General features: G+C 40.9%; 1 protein-coding gene across 3 annotated transcripts in view; it reads right to left on the reverse strand.

Moving 5' to 3' along the window:
• Positions 1-27,204, reverse strand: part of THSD7A (thrombospondin type 1 domain containing 7A) — a 351,691-nt gene that overhangs the window by 162,901 nt on the left and 161,586 nt on the right. For 2 of the 3 annotated variants that reach the window (XM_034760535.1, XM_034760533.1), the window contains exons 3-5: positions 9,037-9,285; positions 7,246-7,427; positions 4,892-4,960 (exon numbers count right to left, since the gene is read on the reverse strand). In XM_034760535.1, coding sequence (XP_034616426.1) covers positions 4,892-4,960; positions 7,246-7,427; positions 9,037-9,285 — 500 coding nt within the window. The remainder of the gene's footprint in view (positions 1-4,891; positions 4,961-7,245; positions 7,428-9,036; positions 9,286-27,204) is intronic. The other variant, XM_034760534.1, reaches the window with a different exon arrangement.

The following is a 27,204-nucleotide window of genomic DNA, read 5'->3' on the forward strand; positions in this document are numbered from 1 at the left end:
AGTATTCTAGGATGCATTTCATCAGGCCCTGGTGACTTGCAGGGGGCAACTTTTCTAAGTGATTTTTAACTTGTTCTTTTTTTATTTTATCTGCTAAACCCTCCCCCTTCCCATTAGCATTCACTATGTTAGGCATTCCTTCAGACTTCTTGGTGAAGACCGAAACAAATAAGTCATTAAGCATCTCTGCTATTTCCAAGTTTCCTGTTTCTCCCTCTTCACTGAGCAGTGGGCCTACCCTGTCTTTGGTCTTCCTCTTGCTTCTAATGTATTGATAAAAAGTCTTCTTGTTTCCCTTTATTCCCGTAGCTAGTTTGAGCTCATTTTGTGCCTTTGCCTTTCTAATCTTGCCCCTGCATTCCTGTGTTGTTTGCCTATATTCATCCTTTGTAATCTGTCCCAGTTTCCATTTTTTATATGACTCCTTTTTATTTTTTAGATCATGCAAGATCTCGTGGTTAAGCCAAGGTGGTCTTTTGCCACATTTTCTATCTTTCCTAACCAGCGGAATAGCTTGCTTTTGGGCCCTTAATAGTGTCCCTTTGAAAAACTGCCAACTCTCCTCAGTTTTTTTCCCCTCAGTCTTGATTCCCATGGGACCTTACCTATCAGTTCTCTGAGCTTACCAAAAATCCGCCTTCCTGAAATCCATTGTCTCTATTTTCTGTACTCCCTTCTACCCTTCCTTAGAATTTCAAACTCCATGATTTCATGATCACTTTCACCCAAGCTGCCTTCTACTTTCAAATTCTCAATGAGTTCCTCCCTATTTGTTAAAATCAAGTCTAGAACAGCTTCCCACCTAGTAGCTTTTTTAAGCTTCTGAAATAAAAAGTTGTCTGCAATGCAGTCCAAGAATTTGTTGGATAGTCTGTGCCCCGCTGTGTTATTTTCCCAACATACATTTGGATAGTTGAAGTCCCCCATCACTACCAAATCTTGGGCTTTGGATGATTTTGTTAGTTGTTTAAAAAAAGTCTCATCCACCTCTTCCACCTGGTTAGGTGGCCTGTAGTAGACTCCTAGCATGACATCTCCCTTGTTTTTTACCCTTTTTAGCCTAACCCAGAGACTCTCAACACTTCCGTCTCCACCTCAGTCCAAGTGTGTACACTTTTAATATATAAGGCAACACCTCCTCCCTTTTCCCCCTGTCTATCCTTCCTGAGCAAGCTGTACCCCTCCACACCAACATTCCAATCATGTGTATTATCCCACCAAGTTTCAGTGATGCCAACAATGTCATAGTTGTATTTATTTATTAGCACTTCCAGTTCTTCCTCCTTATTACCCATACTTCTCCCATTTGTATATAGGCATCTAAGATACTGGTTCGATCTTGCCTCCCAGTTTTGCCCTGACCCTCCTTTCTCTCTGCCATTATAGCTAGCCCACACTCCCTCTTATTTCCGACCCATCTCCCAGGTGTCCATGTTCCCCACTTACCTGTGGGCTTTGCTCACCTGTCCCCGTAGAACCTAGTTTAAAGCCCTCCTCACCGTTTCAGGTGAACTGAAACATTTTGCAAATTTGCATAAATTTTGGTCAATTGTTTTTTACATTAAATTAAATCCCCCCCCCCGCTTGTTTTGGTTCACCAAAAATTCCAAAACATTTATCTATTTATTTTTCAAAACTGTCAGCAAATTGAAAAAAGCTGTTCTTTGCATAGCTCTGATTCCCAGTGTCCATCTCTAAAACACTGTTTTAGCTAAAAACTCAACAGTAATAGTTACTGACTGCAAGAAACTTGTCGGTGCTTGACCAGCTTCTCTGATACATCTCAAATAAATGTTGTGAGTAGAGTACACAGCGAATGGCACAATGCATCTCTCTGTGTGACAAAGGGGCATTTCTCTTCAGCCATCATTTCCCCAGTAATTCCACCAAGTCCCTGTGCCTATCTGAAAGCCTATTTCAGTGCTGCCAAAGTCTCAGCAGAGAGAGTGAGTTGAAAAACCATCTGATAGTAGCAAGTCTCAAAAAGTAAAAAAAAAAAAAACACCACACAGGAAAGGATTTTTTGTTACTATTACCTTCTCATGTATGATGTGATCTCTGTTATATATCACTTTTCATCCAGAGAGCTCCCAAACCACTTTGCTAGCTACATATCTAGGATTAATTTCAGCCAGAGGCTAGAGTATGATAAAGATTATTTATTTTCTTTACAGTAAACTGCTGAGTTGTGGCAAGCCTGGACCTCCTATTAGCATCCCAACCCCTTTAACGTCAGTGGCTTTCCTCCAGATTTACACCAGTGCAAATGAGCTCAGCATCTGACCCCTTATTGTCTGACTTGAGATGCTTTGAAAGAAGCTGCTACTGGATACAGACATTCACAGTCAAAAGATGTTTCCCCTCTCATTGCTGCCCCTTTCATATTTTCTTTTCGTGCATTTGTGGTAGAGGTTGTGAATGAGGCGGCTTGATTCTTTCATTCCCTGTCAGTGGTGATGAACATTAAGTTAATAATGCTTAATAACACAAGCTCTGCGTGGTTTTCAGATATGTTGCTCAAATTTTGGACACGAATAAGAACAAAACAGAATGTGTTTTGCTAACAAGCTCTCACTTTCCCCCTGCCAAACCAGAAAATTAGGTTCAGGTTTGGAATGGCTTTCAAGTTCGGGCTGGGAGATTAAACAAAAAACCCAAACAAACAAAAACACACACACACACACACACACCATCATTCTCTGCTGAACTAGGAACCTCTCTCTTAGTGTGTTCTAAAAATCTAGAATTTTATCCCCTTTCTCCTAAAGTGGGATAAAAATCAAACAAAGTCAAAGTGCTTTTCTGTGCCCACTTATGGGCTGCTAACTCAGTGTGTCTAGTCCCAAAGAATACTACCTACTAGCAAGTGCCTGGAAAATAATTAGCTACAACCCCAGGAACCCTCTCCTGAGCTTTATACTGTCTAGACAAGTCACTGGAAAATGTCATACAGTAAGGTAGACGCCTACGAGCATGAGGACTGTAGAGTAGCTACATTTTAAAAACCACCACTACAAAAGCACAAACTCACCTCTCTTGGTAAACAGTGGGCTAATTTCACCAAGGATGTGCACCAGCTCCTCCTCTGGCAGAGAATCCCAGCTGCCCAGTGTGGCCTCAAAGTGGCCATCATGCGGTCACAGCCAGAGTGGTGCGGGGGATGAGGTAATTCAATGCATTCTCTGGGCTGCTTCTGCCAACAGGGCCACAGTGTCAGGTCTGGTCTATACTACCCGCCTGAATCGGCGGGTAGAAATCGACCTCTCGGGGATCGATTTATTGCGTCCCGTCGGGACGCGACAATCGATCCCCGAATCGGCGCTCTAACTCCACCAGCGGAGGTGGTAGTAAGCGCCGCCGACAAAAAGCGGCAGAAGTCGATTTTGCCGCCGTCCTCACAACGGAGTAAGTCGGCTGCAATACGTCGAATTCAGCTACGCTATTCACGTAGCTGAATTTGCGTATCTTAAATCGACTCCCCGCTGTAGTGTAGATGTACCCTCACAGGAAGAGCATCTGTACATCCATGCCCCAGCAAGAGCTCACCCTTTTTTTTTCAGGACACTAGTTGCTCTACTTTCACAAAAGCAGAACAAATGAGCATTTTAAAAAAGCCACACTAACAAAATGGATGAAAGATAACATCATGAGTTTCCTTCCTAGTTTTCTGTAATGTATGTGCTAAAGTTTATTGCCAAACTGTAAAACTACTACTTCAGACTCTGATCCTGCAAACACTTAGGGCTTGTCCTCACTACCAGGGAGATCGACACTGCTGCAATCGATGCAACAGGTGTCGATTTAGTGGGTCTAGTGAAGATCCACTAAATTGATGGCAGAGCTCTCTCGGTTGACTTCAGTACTCCAGCTCCCCAAGAGAACTAAGGTAAGTCGACTGGAGAGCGTCTCCCATCGATGCAGTGCAGTGAAGACACCGGGATAAGTTGAACTAAGCTACATCGACTCCAGCTACATTATTCACATAGCTGGAGTAGCTTAACTTAGGTTGACTTACCCTTGTAGTGAAGACAAATCCATACACACCTATGCATGTAAGTAGTCCCTTTCAGTTCTATGGTTAGGTACACAGTTATATCAATTTTGCAGATGGGTAAAGAGAGGCAAGGAGAAGTTGAATGATTTGCCTAAAATACACAGCAAGTGAGTGACAGAACAACAGAACCTAGTAATCCTTAATTTCCCGTTCCCTGGCCTAACCGCGACACACAATATTCCTGCTCAAATGTAAACTTGTAATTTCTGAAATGAAGATAGTAAATTTCTCAACTTGGCTTATAGGGATGTACCAACCCCAAAAGGCTCGAAGTTTCAGTTTAGATAAATATCCAAAGTTCAAATTCTTATCTTAATTATATCCTGAATCAGCAAAACAGATCTGGAAATAGGGCTGCCAACCCTCCAAGATTGTTCTGGAGTCTCCAGGAATTAAAGATGAATCTTTAATAGAAGGTTATGTCATGTGATGAAAGCTCCAGGAATACGTCCAACCAAAATTGACAACCCTAGCTGGAAATAGCAAAGGAAAGTGGAAATTTTGGAAGACCAAAGAAATTCCCAGCACTTTAGGCCAGGATGGGAAATAGAAGTGAAAGATATTTATCAGAACATTTCAAAAAATGGATAAAGGTTTGGTTTGAATCTGTGCTACTAGTTTGTATTTCAGGTCTGGTACCTGATGTGTAAGTATTTTGTCCTCTTATTTCTTTTATTATCTTGAACCTTATGAGTGAGAGCTCACAGGTACAGTAACAAACTATTTTAGAAAGAAATATACTTTTTTATATATAGACAACATAGTTCTCCCAAAGGGGACAGTGCCTCCTGGCACACTTTTGATTGAAATGTCAGGTAGAAGGCCTTAATTACCTACCTGTTATTTCAAAAGTGATTGATAGAAGTGGTGCAGCACTAGACTTCGACGTGCTCTGTGACTGACTTTCTGAAATAATAGGGAAACACCACTATGAATACGTGAGAATGGAAGTTTCCAAAACAGCCTTACTGAACTGTTTATGAACACAGAGCTACATTATAAGAAGGGGTTTCCCACTGCTAGGGTTGGTGGGATTTTTCCCCTCCAGTTCTTGAATCATTGCCTGGTTTTAATCACACCGTTTAATCACGCCAAATTGCTGTTTCTAGGGGTGCCCAGAAGCTGCTTTAAAAAAACCACAACACTTTTTTTAATCTGTCTCCAAAAATGGAAATGTCCCCAGAGCTTTTTAAACTAAAACTCACTTCACCCCTAGTTTGAGCTCTTGAAAAAAGTGTTCTCATGTTTATGCATCCAAAGACTAGTTACATTTTAAACAGCCTTATGGGGTCTACAGAGATTACCTCCTGATGGGCTCTGCATATTCCTGTCACATTATGATAAGGACAGATTTCACACCAGCCTAAGCCAGCAAGACTTCACAGTCTACCCAAATCCTGATCATCATTCTGAACAGTAAGCTGTTGCTGATTTTATTGTTGCCTCTCTTTAGCTGAGAGTTTGTCACCCTTTACTTCTAAAGCAGGGGCATCTCAACTTGGTCCTAGAGGAAATTTGCCTTTAATTTGTATTAAATGAAGCAGACTGAAGACTCCCTCCCTCAAATATGCAGGTGCAACCGATGGCACATAAAAGTCTCAGCAAACAATTCTCCATCTTAATCCAAGCAGATGTATTAAAATGGATGCTGAGACTGGTAGTCTCCACAAACTGCAGTGCCCAGATTAAAGATGCCCCACACTAGAGAACTCTGTAGGCTACAATGTGGCCACCTCTCTTATAAATGTTTAGCTATATATGCCCAAGTCAAGGATGTCCTTTTTCCTGGAGTGTGTGGTTGTATTTCTTTGTGCCAATGTAAATTTGTACCATACAGCTGCATAATGTATAAAAATAAATGTCATCAGAATTGTGGGCTAAATGCACTTAGTATAATTTACTGTCTTGAAGGATTTCTAAATTACCAATGGATAAGCCGTTCCTTTCAAGTTACATTATTCTCCAGCAGCAAAAAGTATGTTAATGTAAATTACTCACTGATGTTTTGTTCTTCAGAAATGCATATAATAATATAGTTGAACTTGTCAGAAAAGTATTTTATGTTAACTATATAGAGCTAGGTGCTTATAAGACCCCAATCATCACATCAGCTATCCAACACATTAACACTATACCTATTAATCATGGAATTTTTATTCTACACATTCTGCAGATGGAAACTTTTTCCAAGGTCACATATGAAGTCTGTGGCAAAACCAGGAATTGAACCCAAATCTCCCACGTCCCATTCCAAACGCCTTAACCACAAGATCATCCTCCCGATTCATCTCCAGAATATTTTTGTATCCAGGACACCTTTATCAAGGTAAGAATCCTCATGACACTAGGAAAATAACATCTTTCTTTGGAAAAGTTAGGGGCCTGATTCTTCACTCACTTATACTGGTGTAAATCTGGAGTCACTTCAATGAAATAAATGGAGTTCACTTACACATATGTAAGTAAAAGGAGACCAGGGGATAAGCTTTCCTCTCTCTTTTCTTAAGGAACTGTAGAGGCTACAATTATGAAAAACTTGGTGTTTTTAGTTTGCAGAGAGTCTCTTCATATAAACTTTTTTTTCCTGTTTCAATTTTGGGAGAACAAATCCACACAAGTATCAAGCTGAGTTACAGTTTTACACAAAAACAAGAACTCTACATGAAAGTCAACCAAAACCATCACATTTTGCCTGGTTTCAAGGAAAAGCCAAGTTTAGTGCTCTTTTTGAACCTGTAAAGTCATTTCACATATATATTTCCACGGTGACTTTACACATGCATTTACTTTTTTCTTTTTCGAGGTGCAACCTATACAAGCACAGAGAGGTTAAAATGACTTGCACAAGGTCACACAGAAAATCTCTGGCAGAACTGGGGCTAGAACCCAGAGTTCATGATTCCCAGTCTTGTATCTTTCTTACCCCAAGACCATCCTACAGTTAAGGAAGCCTTCAGGAAGTCTTATGAAAAAACAGTTCAGAATAAGATATGGACATTTGCAGAATAAAGAATGAACACATCCCTCCTGGAATTAAATATTTCCATTTAAATTAGATTTTAAAAAATAGATCGCAGTAACCTATAATAAAATAAGACACTTGTGACAGAAGACAATGGAGGTCAAAAAGCTCCAGCATGCTGAAGTGTTCAGTTTTCACACTAATTCAATTGCAAGTGAATGAAATTTACCTTCTTTTTCCTTGAGGGTATTTAAATAGGAGAGGAGATTTTCATTAGCTTGCACACAGTACACCTCACGGGTTTGAATTCCACCTCCACACAGAGCTGTCTGATTCCCTCGTCTTTTGTCCTGTTGGCTAAGTAAAGGGTCAACACGACATTCTGTCCACTCTGTGGTTCTCCAGCCATACCTGAATCAAAGTAATTGCAAACTGAGTTAATTCGTTCTTTAAAACATGTAAAGCCACACAAGGTAATATTTGATTATACAAGGCAAAGTGCCCTAATATTGCTGACTCATTATCTAGAAGGATTGGCTCCCCAAAAATCTTTATTTTACAGATATGCATGAGGTTTGGTATTCTACACTGATTAAACTATTTTCCTCATTATTTCTTTTTTGAAAAGGTTACATTTAGGAAGATCTTTGATTAAGTTTAATCTGTGGAATTTATTATTTTACTGCAAGGAAGAATAATAATGTTGCATGGAAAGAAATTGAGTTTTATGCTCAAATCTGCCAATCCCCAGGTTTGTGAATCTTAGCACTTGTTTAGAACTAGACAGCTAGAGTAAAGTAATACACAACAAAAATCAAAGAAATGTGCACACTGAGAAACATAAGACCTGAAAAAAAAAAAAAAAAGTAAAGCCTCCAATTTACCTTTGATAAGAAGCATGAATGCTCCCCCTGCATATCAAGGCAAAACTATAATTGTACTTCTTTTTTCAAAAAAATTATTTCAGTGAGTTCTTTTTTCACCGTCGAGAGTAAGATAGCTTCTCTGCGGTGCTCAAACCCCCCTGCTGAGTACTTACAAATGAAGAGAAGCTGTGAGCTTTCTCATCAGTGAGTGCATAAGAAAGAAGGTCTATGACTCCAACTTAAAACCCCAGTCAGACTTATGAATTGAAAGACATGTCACAGGCTTCTCTGCCCAACAAGTACTTTAAGGCAATATCAAGGGAATCATTTCCCGATGCTGCTGAAGATGGAGAATGATGATATTTCTCCTCTTCAAGGAAAATGATGTTCCAGAGTCAAAACGCACAGATGCAAAATGGCATAACATCAAATGCTGTTTCCCCAATAGTTCTTTCCAGGCAGATAAAGAAAAAGCACAGTTGTGACTGTTAATATTCATCTCAATTAGATGCTAATGATGAAAGCAATCTCCTGAATCTAAAGTGCTTGCTTGCTCTCAAACTTCCTATACTCTAAACAGGACTAATTTATTTACTACCACTTTTAGCCTCTTCCCCTCCTGATTTAGGGCTCAGTCTTGCCTTCTTTAATCAGCCTAAATTCCCAATGAAGTCAGATAAGAGTTTGGCTGCTCAAGGAATACATACCAGCTTCTTACTGTGTAAGACACTTGGTATGGAATTGTGCCCTGTACTTCAAACAAACAATGATGGATTCTAGAAGAAAGGATCTGTAGGAAAAATCACCACTGAATCAATAAATTTGTTTTACTATGCCCTTAAAGCTGGTTCAAAGTAGTGCACAAAAGTGTATCAGTGTGTACACACATGTTCACATTTTAAAAGTCAGCATTTACAAAGTCATGTAAGTTATTTCTCTATATTTAGAGTAGGAAGTAACTTCAGTACAACTGCAACTATATGCAAATGTTAGCTTTTAGTGGGATTACTGAATATGCACACACATAAACCAAATCCTAGTATTTTCTTTTAAATGTACTTGTATTGTCAATCAAATCATTATCAACGTGCTGCACTCTCCCACGGGATGTACAGTATTCATTTTGATGGGGTGGGGTACATATCAACACTTACGTAACACACGGTGCCACACCATCTCCTTGAGAGCTACATTGCTCTATTTCTTCTAGCTCTGGGCATTCACTTTCACTGCCGATAGAAAACTGCTTAATGGTCCGTGTTCTTGTACGATTTCCTTTAGGGGATGTCATATCAAAACATGTTTTGGAACAGGGGCTCCACTCAGACCACTCTGACACCTGGCACTCCTTAGTGATCACACAGGACTGGAAGGTAATTGGCAACTTGTCTTGTTGGCAAAAGCTGTAAAAAGAGCAATAAGATTTTAAGTACCTGTGTTCGCAAGCAGTTATGAATCCCTATATGAATATGCTATTCCCTGAACTGAACAATGAACACACTTAGGAAGCATTTATTTCTGCTGAGAACTGTGGATTATTTTGAGGACGTGTTAGGCCACCTCTTGCCAGGGCCGGTTCCAGGCACCAGCCGAGCAAGCTAGTGCTTGGGGCGGCAGCTTGTAGGAGGTGGCATTCTGCCCAATCTTAAGGCGGCACGGCCGTTTTTTTTGGTTGTTGTTGTTCCGCTCTGGCCGTCCTGTAGGGAGCGGCGACACGGAGGACAGGAGCACCCTGCAGCAAGCTCGGCAGGGCAGCCCGCATCCTTCCCTCCCAGCCAACCGGAGTGGCGTGGAGCCTCCCGGCAGGGGGCACAGCGGGAGGGGCCGCGTGGTAGCGCCCCGCCGTAGCTCTGGCAGCCCCCCTTCTCTCTCTCCCCCCCGCTCCCTCCACCTGCATCCTGGCTCCAGCCGCGCCACAGGGTTTTTGGGGTTTTTTTTTGCTTTGCCGTTCTGGCCGTCGCGGTTTGCTTGGGGCAGCCAGAAAGCCTCTTGCAAGTCCTCACTCACACAAAGCTTCCTCTGACTTTAATTGTCTAAATAAGAGTTGGGTGAGTAAAATCTTCTGGATATGGCCAGTCAAATACAGTATAGCACACTGCTTTTTAGGAAGGGAAAAAGCAATAACGTTTTAAAGAAATACTGGGATCAAATGTTAAATATACATTTTTACCTACCTGTCTTCACTGTATGATAATACAAATAAATGAAAATGAATCACAGTTTGCATCACTTTTTTTTGTTTTGTTTTTAGTTCCACCTTGGTTTGTTTGGCATTGTTTGAAAAAAGGAATTATCAGCATCAGAGATGCTCACAATGTGAAAACGGCTGGTCAAACAGTGCTGGCTCCTCCTCAGTGGCAGCTGATCAATTACTTTAAAAGACAGCTACAAATATATTAAATACTTTTCCATGTAAGCAATTAATATAGTTGCCACAGAGATGTAACATAATCTGTAGGAGTCTGAAGGGAGTTGTGGTGGCTGTATCAAGATATTGCCCACACTATGAAATGGAGCATAAATGTGGCCTTTAATTCCCTTTTCCTAAGCCAATCTATCTGCTTCAACTCTATATGAGCTTGGCTTCACTCACAATGTTATGTAGGCTTTCACGGAGACTTACGTTCCTAAGAGCCTACATAACTTTGGAAAACATTTATTCTACAGAGAAAAGTTAACCCATTTGCTTTATAGTTAGATTCACAATAAGAACAAAAAATCTACAGCAAAACTCAAGTAAAACAGCATCTTGACTAGACTTGTCATAATACCAACTCTTTAATCATAGTTACAATAATTCATATTCATCATACTTGTTCTAATATAGGCTACTCAGTTTTGAATTAACTGTAACCAGTCAGGAAAAAGAGCTACACGTCACTGTAGATTGTTCAGTGTAACATTCTGCTCAGTGTATAGCAGCAGTCAAAAAAGCAAACAAATGTATTGAGGTATTTAGAATGGTATAGAAAATAATACTGAAAATATTATAATGCCATTACACAAATCAAAGGCATACCCTTCACAGGAATTTAACAAAGGATATAGCAGAAAAAGAAGGGTGTCTCAACTGAGGCCAAGATCTTAGCATGGACATTTATGATGGCTATGTTAGGAATGAACACATATTTTATATGAATGCACTTCTGCTTCAGCGTAGAAGACAACTACTAACTGATGGGGGAATATGGAAAGCTTCCCTTGGGGAAAGATTATTCTACAATGGACCATTATGAGATTTCTTCCACATTCCTTTGAAGTATCAGGCACTGAACTATATGGACCACTGGTCAGATCGGGTATGACAATTTCTATGTTCCTAATAGCAGGTACATATGTATTGATTCTGAATGGAAACACTTTTTAATGACTGTGAACAAGAGCCATATTCCATGTGGATTCTTATATGTACGGTGTTTGTGGATCCTTCTGGATGAAACATGCTAGACTACCATTCCCCTCCTGAGTTTCCTACAGATATTAATGGCACTTTTCTTGCAAATAATATTAGAGTGGAAAGTATGCATAAAAGAAGACAAAAATATACTCTTCAGCCATGTTTGATCATAGGGGAATTTAATTAGGGGCATAGCTTGTCATGGTTTCATGCACAGAATTGCTGTTTATCTACACAGCAGCTTTGGTGTTGATCAGTGGCAGGATATGACCTAATAATGTGGGAGAACAAAAGATAGACCTAAATCATATGGCTAGGATTCAGTGTTGCATCTCTACAGGGGCAAGTAGGACAAAGATAGATTTAAGTCACGTTTTTACTTGATTATTACGGGCTTCTCCAGGAGCTGGTATAGCCTATAATAGTCGGGTGTAGCTCCTGGAGTTGGGTAGAGCAGCCAGAAATTGTTCTACTTTATGAATCCTCCCTTCATTCCACCACTCAAGCTGCCTATGGGCTGGTCTGCAGCCCAGGACACCCAAGAATCCCTGGAGTAGCAAACGCTATTAGTACTCCTCTTCTGTTCCCTTCCCGCCCATGGCACACCCTCTAAACCAGGCTTGCAAGGGCGGGGGGGGGGGGGGGGGGGGGGGAAGGGAGGAGAGACGGAGAGAAGGTCTGCATAGTTCTAGTTTCAGTGCCCTATGCAGTACCTGAGGAGGGCAGTTCTATCCCACCAGGATTTGGGGCTTTCACAGCACCTGTATACTTCTATAGGAGCCATACAGGGGCTGTAGCAGGGTCCAGAATCCTACCCTATGAACTTATTATTTCAAATAGGACACTGGACAGAGTTACAAATGAGAGAGAGAGAGAAAAAGTGTGAGAAAAGTATAAATCTATTAAGGGTGAACTGTAAGGCTAAAGTGAAAACTGAGCTGAGCCCAGACATACATCCTGAATGCTTATACTAAGCAGGTAGCTGGGAGAATTCAGCATCAGCAAAGGAGCATTTTTCAGAAGGTATTTTTCTACTTTGTAAAATCATCCGGTATTTTTTTTAGTTCACCAAAGACCTCCATAGAATGCATTGTCCCACGTCATCCCTGAAAACAGGTGCTTGTAAATGCACCAAGTGTCCTACTAAAATCAAGTAGTTTGGTTCATCTTTTGTTCTTCCATATTAATAGGCCAGATCCTGACACTGACCTTCATTCAAAACTTCCATAATGTTGAAAATTCTGCACATGAGAGCGTGGCAGGAGATGGCCCTTAACTAACTTCCCCTCTGACTACAAGGTGAATGAACAGCAAGTAGTCCCTCCGCAAAAGAATAAATGGACACAAATCAGACATCAGGAATGGTAACATACACAAGCCAGTAAGTGAACACTTCAATCTCCCTGGTCATTCTATTACAGATTTAAAAGTCACTATCATTGAACAAAAAAACTTCAGAAACAGACTTCAAAGAGAAACAGCAGAACTAAAATTCATTTGCAAATTCAACACCATTAATCTGGGCTTGAATAGGGACTGGGAGTGGCTGGCTCACTACAGAAGCAGCTTTTCCTCTCCTGGAATTGACACCTCCTCATCTATTATTGGGAGTGGACTACATCCACCCTGATTGAATTGGCCCTGTCAACAGTGGTTCTCCACTTGTGAAGTAACTCCCTGCTCTCCATGTGTCAGTATATAATGCCTGCATCTGTAACTTTCACTCTATGCATCCGAAGAAGTGAGGTTTTTACTCACGAAAGCTCATGCCCAAATAAATCTGTTAGTCTTTAAGGTGCCACCAGACTCCTTGTTGTTTTTGTATACACATGAAGTTGAATGTTTACAATAATTTTCTCTCTGGAGAAGTGAATGTCCCTTTTTAGACAACTGAATATTACAATCCTTAGATTTGTCTTCTCTATTGTTTCACTACATTTGTTATAGCTTGGATCAAGCTGTCAGGTTGTGTGAAATGTTTCCTTTTATGGTGATGCCAACATCAGTATCTGAACTGATTAGCAGAGGAAGCCTAAATGTACCCACAATGCATTGGCAGAATAAATAGCCGGAGCCTCTTATGGATCTTTCAATTGGCTTTGCAGATGAGCACCAACCCTTCCAAAATGTGAACATTTGCTTTAGAGAAACAATGTGGGTAACGTAATATCTTTTGACATATTTTTGTTGGTGAGACAGACAAGTTTTCGAACTTATACAGAGCTGATCTTCAGATCCCTGTTCTTCAGGTCACCTGAAAAGAGCTTTGTAAGTGTTAAAGCTTAGAATTTGATCCAATAAAGGATATTATCTCACCACCTTCTCTCTCTAATATCCCAGTGCCAAAATGGCTACAACAACATTTGCTTTAGTTTGTTCACTTGTAATGCATATAACTGACTTTGACGTCTAGCTGTTAAACTACTCAAAATGTTAGCTGTCAAATCCCATATACTTCAAAATGGGAGAGAAGAATATTGTGCACTAACCCAATATTTTGTATACATATACACATACACACACTACTGTTATATTAAACACATGTTTAAAATTAAGCTGAGAAAACTTCAGAATTTCCATCCCATTATTTCAACATTTTCAATTGAAACAAAACTTTTTGACATTCCCAAAATCAAAATGTTTCATTTTATTTTGTTGAAATGACCCAATACACACAGTTTCAAGTTATTTTAACATCAAGCCATGTTCTTCCACTTTAGCACATTGCCTCATGGGAGTTGTAGATCAGTAGCCTGATGCCTCAATTCTTCCCAATAGGCCAGACACCATGGACCAGACTACTCACCACATAGCATATTGCATTATGGGAAATGTAGTCCCCCAGAGAACTCAGCAGAATGGACCCCACATGGGGACCTGAACCACAACTCCTATAAAGCAATGCGCTGATAGGGAAATGCAATTTAATGTTTTACTGACCTGATTTAAAACAAAATGTTTTGGACAGTTCAACAAAACAAAATACTGTATTCTAATTTGGGTTGAACGGATGTGAAATTAAATATTTCATACACATTTACGTGATGGAAAAACAAATTTTTAGATTTGCCATCAGAAAAAAAGTGATTGATCAGAAACTGGATTTTATCCTGGAAAATGTTTCAGACAGAAAATTCCCAACCAGCTCAATTTAAAATTAAGCACTCGTTTAGGATGAACTGAATCCAATGAAGAATCCATTCCCACAAGATTTCATCAAGATCCATTATATTAAACGCTGTTGATAGATCTAAGAGAATGGACACTGTACCCTTGTTCACTTCCAGGAGAAAATCAAACACTACTGACACAAATATCCTCATTTCCATATCCGAAATATGACCCCAGACTGACGCAGATGAAAATACAGCTGAAGATGGCTCAACTGTAAATCTATCAAGCTACTATTCCTATTATTCATTTGTGATTCTTTTTTGAACAGATAAAAGCAAGTGCATGAATAACAGGGCTAAATGACAAGCAAGGGGTTAAGAAGAATATAAAAGGAATCTATTTTTATAATAACTGTAAAACAGATTAGTCCTCCATTTTAATTGGCCACAATACAAGCATCGTCAAAATAATACTGTAAGCCAACAGACAAAATTGAGAGCTTTGTACAGGCTGCTAATATTATTTAGCTAGATTTAAGAACTAAAAGCAAGCTGACTTGCTAACCCATTCTGTTATTTATTTACATACTAACACCCTTCACTATTTACAATGCTAACTATTGACAAATAACTGCTAGCATCATAAATCATGGACAGGAAATCTTTTTATTGTCAAATAAGCCTTTACCTTTTGCAAGGCGCTGGAGCCTGTAACAATTAGTAAAAGTAGTAGGATAAAAGCCAATTAACTGGAGTATCTTGGTTCAACATTTGCTTTTCTTTGAGCAAATTAGATAGACTATTAGAGCTAATTGCAAACTGCCATTATCAAGAGTTTTCTTTCATTTTGCAAGGAGCAGGAAAAGACGTATTGGATTTCAAGAACCATAGGTGTCAGTACTGGATTCTGACTGAAGCTGGAACTAATGGATCAACATATTTAAACTTCCAAGGTCGTGTATTTTTTTAAATAAGACTCAGTCCAAAACATATGCGATTGTGATTGTGAAGGAGCTCTAGTCCCTCTGGAGTTAAGAATTGAAACCAGATTGTAAGCCTGTTTTTCAGCTTTCCACCTTCCATACACAAACATCCCAAATTAATTGAAAACAAACTAATTACAGTGATTCCTCGCTTAACGTTGTAGCTTTGTTCTTGAAAAATGCTACTTTAAGCGAAACGATGCTAAGTGAAGCCAATTTCCCCAAGAATTAATGTAAATTGGGGGGTGGGGAGGGTGGTTCCAGGGAATTTTTTTTTGCCAGACAAGACTGGCTGTGTGGTATCTGGTCTGAGAAACCACACAGCCTGCTACAGAGAGTCAAAGGAGTTTCTTTTATCTCAACATGTACAGCCTTGTGTTCTTGGTGCTGGAAATGCCAGATTTGGTCTCCACTGATGACTTAGGCCTGTTCCACACTAACCCCCCACTTCGAACTAAGGTACGCAAATTCAGCTATGAATTCGAAGTACCTTAGTTTGAACTTACAGTGGGTCCAGATGCAGCAGGCAGGCTCCCCCGTCGATGCCGCGTACTCCTCTCGCCGAGCTAGAGTACTGGCATCGACGGCGAGCACTTCTGGGATCGATTTATCGCATCTAGACAAGACGCGATAAATCGATCCCAGAAGATCGATTGCTTACCGCCGGACCCGGAGGTAAGTGTAGACCTACCCTTATAATGAGGCTGCATTTAAGTTTATGTAACACGTACATGAGTGTGTTTACACTTTGCCAAATGCTCACAGCCCAAATTTGGTTAGCCAGGATTGGATTACTGCTTGACAGGAAATAACAAAGGGTGCAGATAGATTCAGTAGTGAAGAAACAGAAGAAAAAAATCCATGTGGGAAGAAAGGGATTTGGTATGGAGAAATGTGAGGAAGTAGGTCGCATATACAGGCAAATAGCCTTCTGAGGAGGAAAAAAAAATCAGTATAGTCCTTATGTGGTTTCAGACTCAGCAGGGACTCCTGTTTGTGAGAGATTTTTGAACAAGAAATTCACAGGTAAAAAACCTGGAATCAAGATGGAAATAATCCATCCCTTATTTCAGGCTAAAAGCACTTTAGAGACATTTGTTTTCTCAACACACACAAATGCTAGAAAGTTCCAACTTAAATTTCCATTAAAAATTCAAAAGCATGCAAAGATACCTTTAAAATCACAAAACCCACCTTAACTCTGCCTGTTTGACCCCACCTGAATCATTGGAAACTCTGACTCAATCACATACTCATCAACCTCAGAAATTCATTAGCATTAAGGCCTAGAATTGTATCTAAGGGCCAGAGAGGAGGAAAAAACCTTCCTCTGTGAGCACCAACCTCTGCTCAGCCTTGCTAGCACTGCCCAGACCATGGTGCTAGGAACTATGGGGAGAACATGGATTGTATTGTAAGGGATGTAGCAATTTAGTTTCCCTCTCCACTCAGCAAGTGTCTTTGATGCATAATGCCTCCTGATGCTTACCCTGGATTGCTTACCCTGAATTAAAGCTGTTGTAGGAACAGGGGTGTGTGGGTGGGTAGGGGATTAAGCTAAAACACAGATATAAAGCATATTGTACAGTTACACAAATGAATAGCCTGATGGGGCTCTCATGTTACTTACTGAACTATTTGAAGTACAGCAGAAAAAGGTTAGTCATACAATTACGGGATTTTACATCTTTTACTGGGGTTTTCTTCACACTGTACTGAACCCAACACCAATAACGAGTGGGAATAGGAAGGAAGAGTAATGAAATGGCTTTGCAGGCTGCCTAGCCAGTTCTACTGAAACCGTCACTAGAACATTAGAACTGGCCAGGATATTGGGGCTGCCTTTCAAAACTGTATTTTTGTTCTGTGTTGGTACAGTACTTAGCACACTGGGGTCCTGGCCCATGCCTGGAGGTCCTAGGCACAACAATAATACAGATAAATAAATAAATGTATAATAATAAACCTAGGACAGTTCCTGCACAATTATGATATCTGGCCAATCTAGAAAGCAAACCTTAACAGAAATGTGAGCTTCACACCAGGACATCTTTTAGCATATTCTGAGACATCATTCCACAAATTAAACATTTAATCCTGGACTAATTTCCCATCACACCAATGTTCAAATACAGGAAGGCAATGACATGGGGTTTACTAATATGAGATTTCACAGTGGAGTACACATAATTCACAATAAACTCAATGTATTCATCAGAGCTCAGATTTAACAAGAACTAATATTTGCTACTTCTACACACAGTATACCAAGATGCCTAATAAATAAAGTCAATTCAAGTCAAGCCATCTCTTTGCTTAGTGTTTTTCTCCATTTTTCTCCCCCTCCCTGTCCTTTCTATTCCTCCTATATTGCCTCTTATCAGCTTTGACTTCTTGTCATTTTTTCCCTTTTATGGTATTTTCTCACCTATTATTCCCTACTTTAATTCCCAACATACTAGAGGTCTGTTATGTTTATTTTCCCTCTAGGTGATTTCCCTTTTGATTACATTCACATTTTTCCATTGTTCTGAAATGAATAGCATGGCTACATTTCAGCAGGGAGACTGCTGCCAAAACTTCTGGGCACTTAGGAAAAACAAAAATAGTGGAAGACTGAGTTGTTATTTCCAGCTCTTAATTCAATAAAGCCTCCTATGTATTAAAAAGGGCATTAATTCAGGATTAAATCACTAAGAAATACCAACAGTAGTAAATAAACTATTCAGATATACAGATTTAACTGCATATGAAACAGTGATCGCTTGGAGGAAGAACAGACACAGGGAATGTCTACCATGGCAAAGAAAAGTCCTGGAGGCAACAAGCCTCAGAGCCTGGGTCTACAGACTCAGGCTTGAGGGGCTTTGTACTATGGCACTAAAAACAGCTATGTAGATGTTACAGCTCTGGCTAGAGCTTACGCTCTGAAGCCCAACCCACTCCCCGGGCTTCAGTGTCAGAGCTGTTATATCTATGCAGTTAGTTTTAATACTAACCCGAGTCTGTAGACCTGGGCTCTGAGACTTGCTGCTGTGAGGGCTTTTTTTTTTTTTTGGTGCCATGTAGATACAAAGAGACTAAAGTTCTTTATATTTTGCAGTAAACTGGCAAATAATGTGATGCATTTTAAACTTTTATTGGTGTTAGTTTTTCCGCCTTAGTTTCTCTTTCACCTTAGATTTGTTTATTTTATTTTTTCATTGACTTCTGGGGCAAGATCCTAACTCCTGCTCCAGCCCCTTTATACAGCATGAAAGGGCTGGAGCAGCAGAAAAGTTCCTGTATAACTGGTAGAGGATTCCTCCAATGCAAGAACTGTGGAAGACAGCCACAGGGCTGCCTCCTGCGGAGCACCTCACAAGCATAGGTGCAGGCCCAGAGCTAGCTACGTTATGCTGGAGGCCCCTCTAGCCCCCATAACAGCCTAGTGTTGGGAGAATAGCTCTGCTCCCCTGCAAGTTCTACTCTGTGCCTCTTAGGGTATGACTACACTAGAGCTGGAGGTGTAATTTCCAGCTCGGGCAGATATACCTGCAGTAGCTCTTATCAAGCTAGCATGCTAAAAAATAGCAGCGTACGCATAAGGATGGGTTTGCAGCCTGAGTACAATCCCATCTGAAACCCTAGGTACAGTCTCTGGTGGCTAGTCCATCCTACTGCTTGTACCTCTGCAGCTACACTTCCATTGTTAGTGTGCTAGCTCAGAGTTACAGTGGGCATGTCTAACTGAGGTGGAAGTTACATCTCTAGTGCAGACATACCCTTGCACTAGCTACTTTGTGCTGCATCTCTATGGGTATGTCTGCACTTACATCACTACAGCAGCACAGGTGCAACGTTGCAGCTGTGCTGCTGCTATCACTTCAGTGTAGACACTACCTATGCTGACACGAGGGGTTCTCCATTCAGCATACATAATCCATCTCCCCGAGAGGTGGCAGGTAGGTCAACAGAAGAATTCTTCCATCAACCTAATACTATCTAAACACCAGGAGCTAGGCTGGAATAGTTCTGTATCTCAGGGGTATAGATTTTTCACACAACTGGGAGACATAGCTATCCCAATGCAAGTTACCAGTGCAGACCAGCCATGAAATTCTACATTACAGTAAGGATGATAAACAAAGAGGGTCTGAGCTACTAACTTTTAGTTCTTTATCATTTCTTGAAGTTGGCATTTTAGGGTTATCTATATGAATATGTTGCCTTATTTTACCTAAGAAACCAAAGAAATATTGGTACAGAGGAACTTTCATACTGGATCAGACCCCAGGTGCTTCAGTGGAAGATGCAAGAACCATACAGTAGGCAGCTGTGGGATAATCTACCTCCATCAGGAAGGTGTTAGCCTCATCCCTAATAGTTAGAAATTGGTTTAAGGCTGAAACATGAGGTTTTTTTATCCCTTCCAACACTTTTTTTTCATTAACTAGCATAGCTCTGGTTAGTCATGTTATCCATATAAATTTGCAATTCTTAGCCTCAACAAAATCCTGTGGCAATGACTTTCATGATCTAATTATGTACTGAGTGAAAAAAAAATATTTCCTTTTATCAATTTTGAATCTGCCACCTCTCTCTTTTATTGAATAATCCATTGTTCTTGTGTTGGGAGATGGAGAAAACAGAAGGTCCCAATCTACCTTCTCAAATCCTCTGTTGTTTTGATATATTTTATCATGTCCCCCTCTTATAATTCTCCTTTCTAAAGTAATCTCAGTCTTTCATTCTTTTTATGTAAGAATCTTCCTGTGTTCCTCATAATTCTCATTGCTCTTCTCTGAACCTCCTCTCTGCAGTAACCTAATACTGCATACAGTTTATACTAGATGAGGCTGCACTATTGAATTATATGCAGGCATTCACATGTTCTGTATTTTTCTCCCTATTGTTCCTTATGCATCTGAACCTCGATAGCTTTTTTGAACAAGAGCTGCACAGTGAGCAGAGGTCTCCATTGAGCTGTCCATGATTACAGACAGGTCTCTCTTCTGAGTTGATACAGTTAATGTAGAACCCTGTAAGGTGTATGAGTAGGTCAGTTTTTTTCACTCCAGTGTGCATTACTTTACATGTATCTTCTCTGGACTACATAAATGTGTCATCTACAAATGTTGGTACCTTGCTGCTCACCCCTCTACCTTTACAAATCATTAACAAATATATTAAACAACCCAGGACCAGGTATGGAACCTTGAGGCAACCTGCTGTTAACCTTGCCCATGATGAAAACTGGCCCTTTATTCTTACTCTTTGTTTTCTGACCCTAAGGGTATGTCTATACTTACTTCCTGGTCCAGATGTAAGCGATCGATCTTCTGGGATCGATTTATCGTGTCTTGTCTAGACACGATAAATCGATCCCGGAAGTGCTTGCCGTCGATGCCGGTACTCCAGCTCAGCGAGAGGAGTACGCGGCATCGACGGGGGAGCCTGCCTGCCGCGTCTGGACCCGCGATAAGTTCGGACTAAGGTACTTCGAATTCAGCTACGTTATTAACGTAGCTGAATTTGCGTACCTTAGTCCGAAGTGGGGGGTTAGTGTGGACCAGGCCTTAGTCAGTCGACAATACTTTATTTCTTACCTTTGACTCCTTTGACAGATCTCAAAGGCTTTTAAAGGGACATTCTTAGGGGAGTTTAAGAAATTGGGATTTTTTTTAAGTTCTATAAAACCGAAAAGTCTTACAGTACATTAATATAAAAATATATTTATGAAATTTAAAATAAATAAATACAAATTAGACCCAAATTAAAATGACAAATATATCCTGCAACATTTCCAACTCAAACATTGTGCCATTGTTCTAGTATAGAATAAGTGGAAGGCGAAAACAACTTGAAAGAAAAATGAAATTCTATTTTCATTCTCCAGGCTGAATGAAATGCAAAACAAAAAGATAACTATAGATAGTGAAAAAGAAAAGAGTTTTTTAAAATCATGTTTTTATTTAAAAAAATATTCTGCCTGGTTTATTAACCTACCCCATTACTGAATTAATAAGTAGGAAGAATAAAAAAAAGAAACACTTTTAACCCCAGAAAACCTATATTTTGACTGTGATGGGAACTGGATCAAAAATGTAGTAAAAACAAACAAAACAAAAAACGGAGAAAGCACCTTCTAGATGATGATAAAAAAATGTAGAACAAAGTCATCCACATATTGATGACAACAAGCCAAAACCCTTTAATACCATCGCAGTGACCTCATATAAACATTGAAAAGGAGACGTGACAACAGAATCTTTCAGAATTCTAACGAGAGAACCTCTGGAGTATGAGAGCCATCACCCAACATTACATGCTGGATTCAGAACCACTCAAATATCATCCTGGGTCTGCAGCTCTGTTACCAATATTTCATGGTCAACTGCATCTAAAGTAGCACATAGATCTTAAAGCAGAAGGATGGGTATATGTTGTTTGTACCATAGCCAGAAGGGGCCAGGAAATATAAGGACTCTAGATAATGCGAGGTCTTCTGTCACAATTTTCACAATAACCCTCCCCCAAAAAGGAAGTTAGAGGCTGTGTGTGTGCGTGTGTGTGTGTGTGTAATGGCAAGATTATTTGCATCATATGACAGCTGCTTAAGCAACAATAGATAGATATAAATTACTTGAGTTTTTCCAGAAAGCTCGTCCACAAATCAAAACCTGCCAAAGATCAGTGAGGGAAGATGTTACATTTATTCTCACCCCCCATAACAGAGCTGCCACCAGTAAAGCAGCCAATCTGCTCTAAATCCCAACCAATTTTATCTTCGGAATAGACAGACAATTTAGAGAAGTACTTAGCATGCATCTGAGTATAAGGCAACCATGATTCACCAAGTGGTTGAACCATCTACTGATTGGACCTTCATCAATACTCTGCTATATGGGGGGGAAAAAGACAAAAATGTTCTTTGCTTCAGATTTAAGCAATTCTTTATGTCACTCTTGATCAAATTCAGAGCATTATTTCCACACTCTAGCCTCCCTCCTTTATTTTTCTCCTGACTATTAAGGAGCCTAAATATGCCCCACACATGGAGGGGGGATTTTGGAGCTAATGGATGAGAAGACAGCAAATCAATGTCCCAGCTGACTGTTAACAGCCTATTCCATCTGTCATACAGAGCTCAAAGAGCTCTTAAAAACTACTAGGCCCATTAATTTCCAAGAGTGGACAATGAAATGCCATGTCATTCTTGGAGCAAAGGCACATATGGGCTGTGAAGTAAATTGGTATGAAAGGATCTGTATAAAGGTACAATATTTAATTTTGTTCTTAATAAAAACAACAGGAATTGTGAGCAAATTCTCTCCCCAGGTTGGAGCTACTGTTTTAGAATTGGGTGTCAGAACACACACATGGTGGAACACTGGGTGTGATCTAGAGCCTAATCCCACCATCAATATCTCCCCGGGAGTGATTATTTGCTGGCTGGCATATATGCTTGTTTATTTAAGGAGGTTAATGAAAGCCCACTTGTTTTTCTTCCCAGAGACAAATGTCACAGTATTCATCATGAGATGGTCATGATTAATTTTTGCTACAGCTGCACTGTTTGTTATCATTCATATTGTATATTGTGCAGAAACTCTTTAGTACCTTGTAGTACAATGGGAGGTTATACTCAACAATGCCTCTTTCATTCATTTACAAATTGAGTATTGTCTAGATAAGTGCTTTTCACAAGACTACTTTCCCATGATCATAAGATTTAAATTACTTCTGCCAGCAACAAAGAACAACAGCCAAAATATTTTTTAGTGGGGAGGGGGAAAGCTGTCCTAATATTACTGTAGGAAGAGGTAGGGGGAAAAAAAAGAAAAATTCTAAAAATACTAAGGAATAGATACAATGAAGAACATGGCCAAAACAACAAGTAGTACAGGGACCGTTCATTTGGATTCAATAGAATACATGCACATCCAAACAAAGTGATGGGTAATCTGCTATGCCAGATCTAAAAACACTTAGAAATATTCTGCCTAGATGATTTATTAACTTCCTGATCTCATGCTTTTCTCTGCCGATAGGAATATTTTCCTCCTGTTTTAAACCATGTCATTATAATTCTGATATTTAATTTAAGATGACAAGAAAATATTATGCTACCATCATAAAATTAATAGAGTGCCTGGCAAAGAAAAACAACATCTGAAACTTTGATGATAATCATCCAGTTCAAAGGTTAATGCCTCTCTGTACAAATCAGTGTAAAATGAAAGCAGAGGATACTTATTGCATAGACAATATCATGGTATTGAATTAAACAGAAGAAAGCTCTCTCTCTCTCTCTCTCATTCTCTCTTTTTTAAGAAAACAGAATGGAAGACAGTAAAAGTTTCTAAAGAGATCTCTAGCTACAAGTGAAAACAAAACACAACTTGTGTCTCTGTATATGTAAGGATTTATTTACAAGGGTATATATGTATTTACTATGTAAAGAAGCATGTACGTACATAGTTATTATATGCACTTAAGTAAACCTATGTGGAAATAGTATGCAAACTGTCTAGGCCCAATATTGTAGCAAGTAACTGAACAAACTTATTACAAACACTGCTACAAAAATGTTACAGAATTTAACGGTTTAACAGAATTCTAAATGAGTTATATAAGGAATGTTTATTATTTGAAACATTTCATGAGCAAAATGGCAAAACTTGCCCAAGACTCAAGTTAAAAAAAACCCTATGAAAATGATCTTCATCCTGCTAGTGGTTGGTTTGTATATTACTTGTAAAGTTGTACCCCATATATGTTAACACATACTTGTGTCAACATGAACAGTGTAAGAGTGAGTCTACATGTGCAACAGGAAAAGGGTTAAATATTAAAAGCTAGATTGAGAGTTTACTCTTGGTCCATAGTAAGAGGAGTGGATGGTTATGGTGCCCCAGAAGCAGATCTGCAAGCTAAGTGTGACCCTGTGAGCTCTGCTGACCAAAGCACTGGAGTGCCAACCATTCCCCACCTCTGCATGTCCATTACCTCACCTCTGCACAGAAGTGGGAGAAGCAGTCTTAAGGAAGCTGTTAGTATCCCCACTCCACACACAGACATTTGTGGCATGTAGCTTACACAGAGGATAAGGGAGTACCTTATGGCTAAGTAAACACAGTGATAGATAGCTAAGAAGAAGAGGTTTATCGAGATCTGTGTTCCTAAGGGTGCTCCACCATAGGTTTATCTGTGTCCCTACACTGCTAATTGGAGAACTTCCATAGCACTGTCTGTTCGGTCTACACATGGTGCAGCACAAGGAGAGACAGCACAAGAGGCTAGTCAGCGCATGCAAGCTAACCCTCCTCAGTTGCTTCTTCTATGACCGCAGAGTCATAGACAAGAACTTCGAAGCAGAGGGGAGAAGGATGGGTTTTGGAGCATCCATAGGGACACTGGACACACATCTTGAAGAACCACTGTTACTGCACAAGATGAATAACTTCTTTGCGTAGTGTACCTATGGATGCATCACCGTAGATGACTCCCTGTAGTGGTGTGGCGGTCGTCCCTCCCCCTCTGCGTTGAAAAGAGGACACACCGGCCCACTATGCCGTTGGGCTTGCTGTGTAATATCAGGGGAATTAGTGAGCTAGGCATTAGTGTCCCGACCAGTCTAACGGGGCTGCACCCCCCCAATAGTCAAGTGGTTCCGGCCCTTAGGCAAAAAAAGAGGGTCCCCCAGGAGTCCGTATGTTCTGGCCCATAGGCTGGGGCTGAGCAGCCAACAGTCTATAGCCCCTGAGCCCTTTAAGCGGGGGCAGAACAAGCACAGGAGCCTGTAGGCTCTGAGCCCTCTAGGCAGGTGCAGATCAAACACAATAGGCTGTAGGCTCTGAGCCCTATAGGCAGGGGCAGAGCAGACTCAGCAGTCAGTTAGCTCTGGGCCCTTCAGGCAAGGGCAGAGCAAATTCTGGTAGTCGGGCATCCTAGCTCAGGCAGACAAATGCAGGCCTCTTGATCCGGAGACGGGAGGCTGCCACCCCAGGGATGGAATGGCAGGGAGGCCCAGGCCCTCCCAACTCCATCAGGCCCCGATGCAGGGTCCTAACAGTGGTAGAGTATTCTGCCACTGGATCAGCAGCGAATCCAGCCGCAACACGCTGACTGTGCTTTGGGCAGTGCTGCAGCCAGATTGAAGTTGGCTGTCCCTGGTCCACTTCCTCCCCTCCCCTCGGGGTGTACCTGGACTAACAGGGCATCCTTCATCTCCTCCAGGTAGGTGGTCAGTGGCAGTTCTGGCAAGTCTATGGCAGTCACAGGTTCCCCGGTGAGCAAGGCATCGCTGGGCTTGGCAGCAGAATCAGCAGCCTGGACTGAGCAGGATACGTCTGCCTACCTTGGTGTCTCAGCCCCAACTGAGCTGGAGGCTCCGTCCTTTATACTTCCTGTTCTGCTTACCCAACTCTGGTGGGAGGGGTGAGGCCGGTCTGGCTCCATCCACTTGGGCAGAGATGGTTGTTCCTCCCCTTCTGGGTCGGAGGGAGGCCGCACCGCCTCACTGCACTCCCGAGCAGTACCTCTTCTGGAGAGCTGGGACTTCAGAGTCGGGTCAGTTACAGATGACAGTACCATGGAGCCAAAGATGGCATCAGAAGCGGAGTCCACAGTGATCACATAATGTTCTGTAAAAATGTGGACTGATGTCCATGTTGCTGCTCTACAGATCTCTGAGGTAGGGATATTCTTGAAGAAGGCAACAGATGAGGCGTGTTTATGGATCTTCTAGAGTGTGTATGGATCGAGTCTGGAGGGGTCACATTGCAAATTTGATAGCACTTTCTGATGCAATTCAAGACCCACTTAGACAGTCCTGGGGTTGATACTGCTGAACCCTTGGATTTTTCTGCAACAGAGAGGAAAAGTCTAGGGAACTTCCTGAAGACCCTTGTCCTATCAATGTAGAAGGCCAGGTCTTCCTTGACATCTAGGGCATGAAGTATAGCCTCCCTGTTGTCTTGGGGAGGCTTGGGTAGATGATTGGAAGGTGAATCAATTGATTCATGTGCAACAGGGAGGTTATTTTAGGGATGAATTTTGGATGTGGCCTGAGCATAACCTTGTCTGGAAAGAATACTGTGTAAGGGGGATGTGCCATCAAAGCTTCTCTCTCTCCTATTCTTCTGGTTGAGGTAGTTGCTATCAAGAAGGCCGTTTTCATTGATAGGTATGTTAGTGAACAGGTGGCCATGGGTTCAAAAGGAGGCCTAGTCAGACCTTTCAGTACCAGGTTTAAGTCCCACATGGGGGTAGGAAGTCAAGGTTGAGGGAAGAGGCTTATTATACTCTCAAGGAACCATTTAGTGGTTGGGTATGACAGCACCCGAGTATCAGGTTGGCGAAAGATGGTTATAGCTGCTAGATGAACCCTAAGAGAGCTTAGGAATAATCCTGACTTTTTAAGGGTCAAAGCATAGTCTAGGGCGTGTGGAAGAGTTGCCAACATTGGTGAGATTTGTTGAGATGTACACCAAGTCTGAAACCTGGACCATTTCTGCAGGTAAGTACAATGTGTGGAGGACTTTCTACTGTGTAATAGAACCTCTTGTACGTCCTTTGAGCATAAACTTTCTAGGTTGGAACCAAGCAGGAGCCATGCTTTGAAGTGGAGAATTCCCAAGTTGGGATGTAGGGTACACCCATTGTCCTGTGAGAAGAGGTGTGGAATGGCTGGGAGGGAGATTGGTGGGCACATCATGAGCTGTGTCAAGTGAGGGTACCTGATCTGTCTCAGCCAAGTACAAGCAATCAAGATGATGTGAGCTCCTTCACTTTTTATTTTTAGCAGGACCTTCAGCAGTAGAGGAAACGGAGGAAAGGGGTAAA

Source organism: Trachemys scripta, chromosome 2 (assembly GCF_013100865.1).
Source record: "Trachemys scripta elegans isolate TJP31775 chromosome 2, CAS_Tse_1.0, whole genome shotgun sequence".
In the NCBI taxonomy this organism is placed as follows: Eukaryota; Metazoa; Chordata; order Testudines; family Emydidae; genus Trachemys; species Trachemys scripta.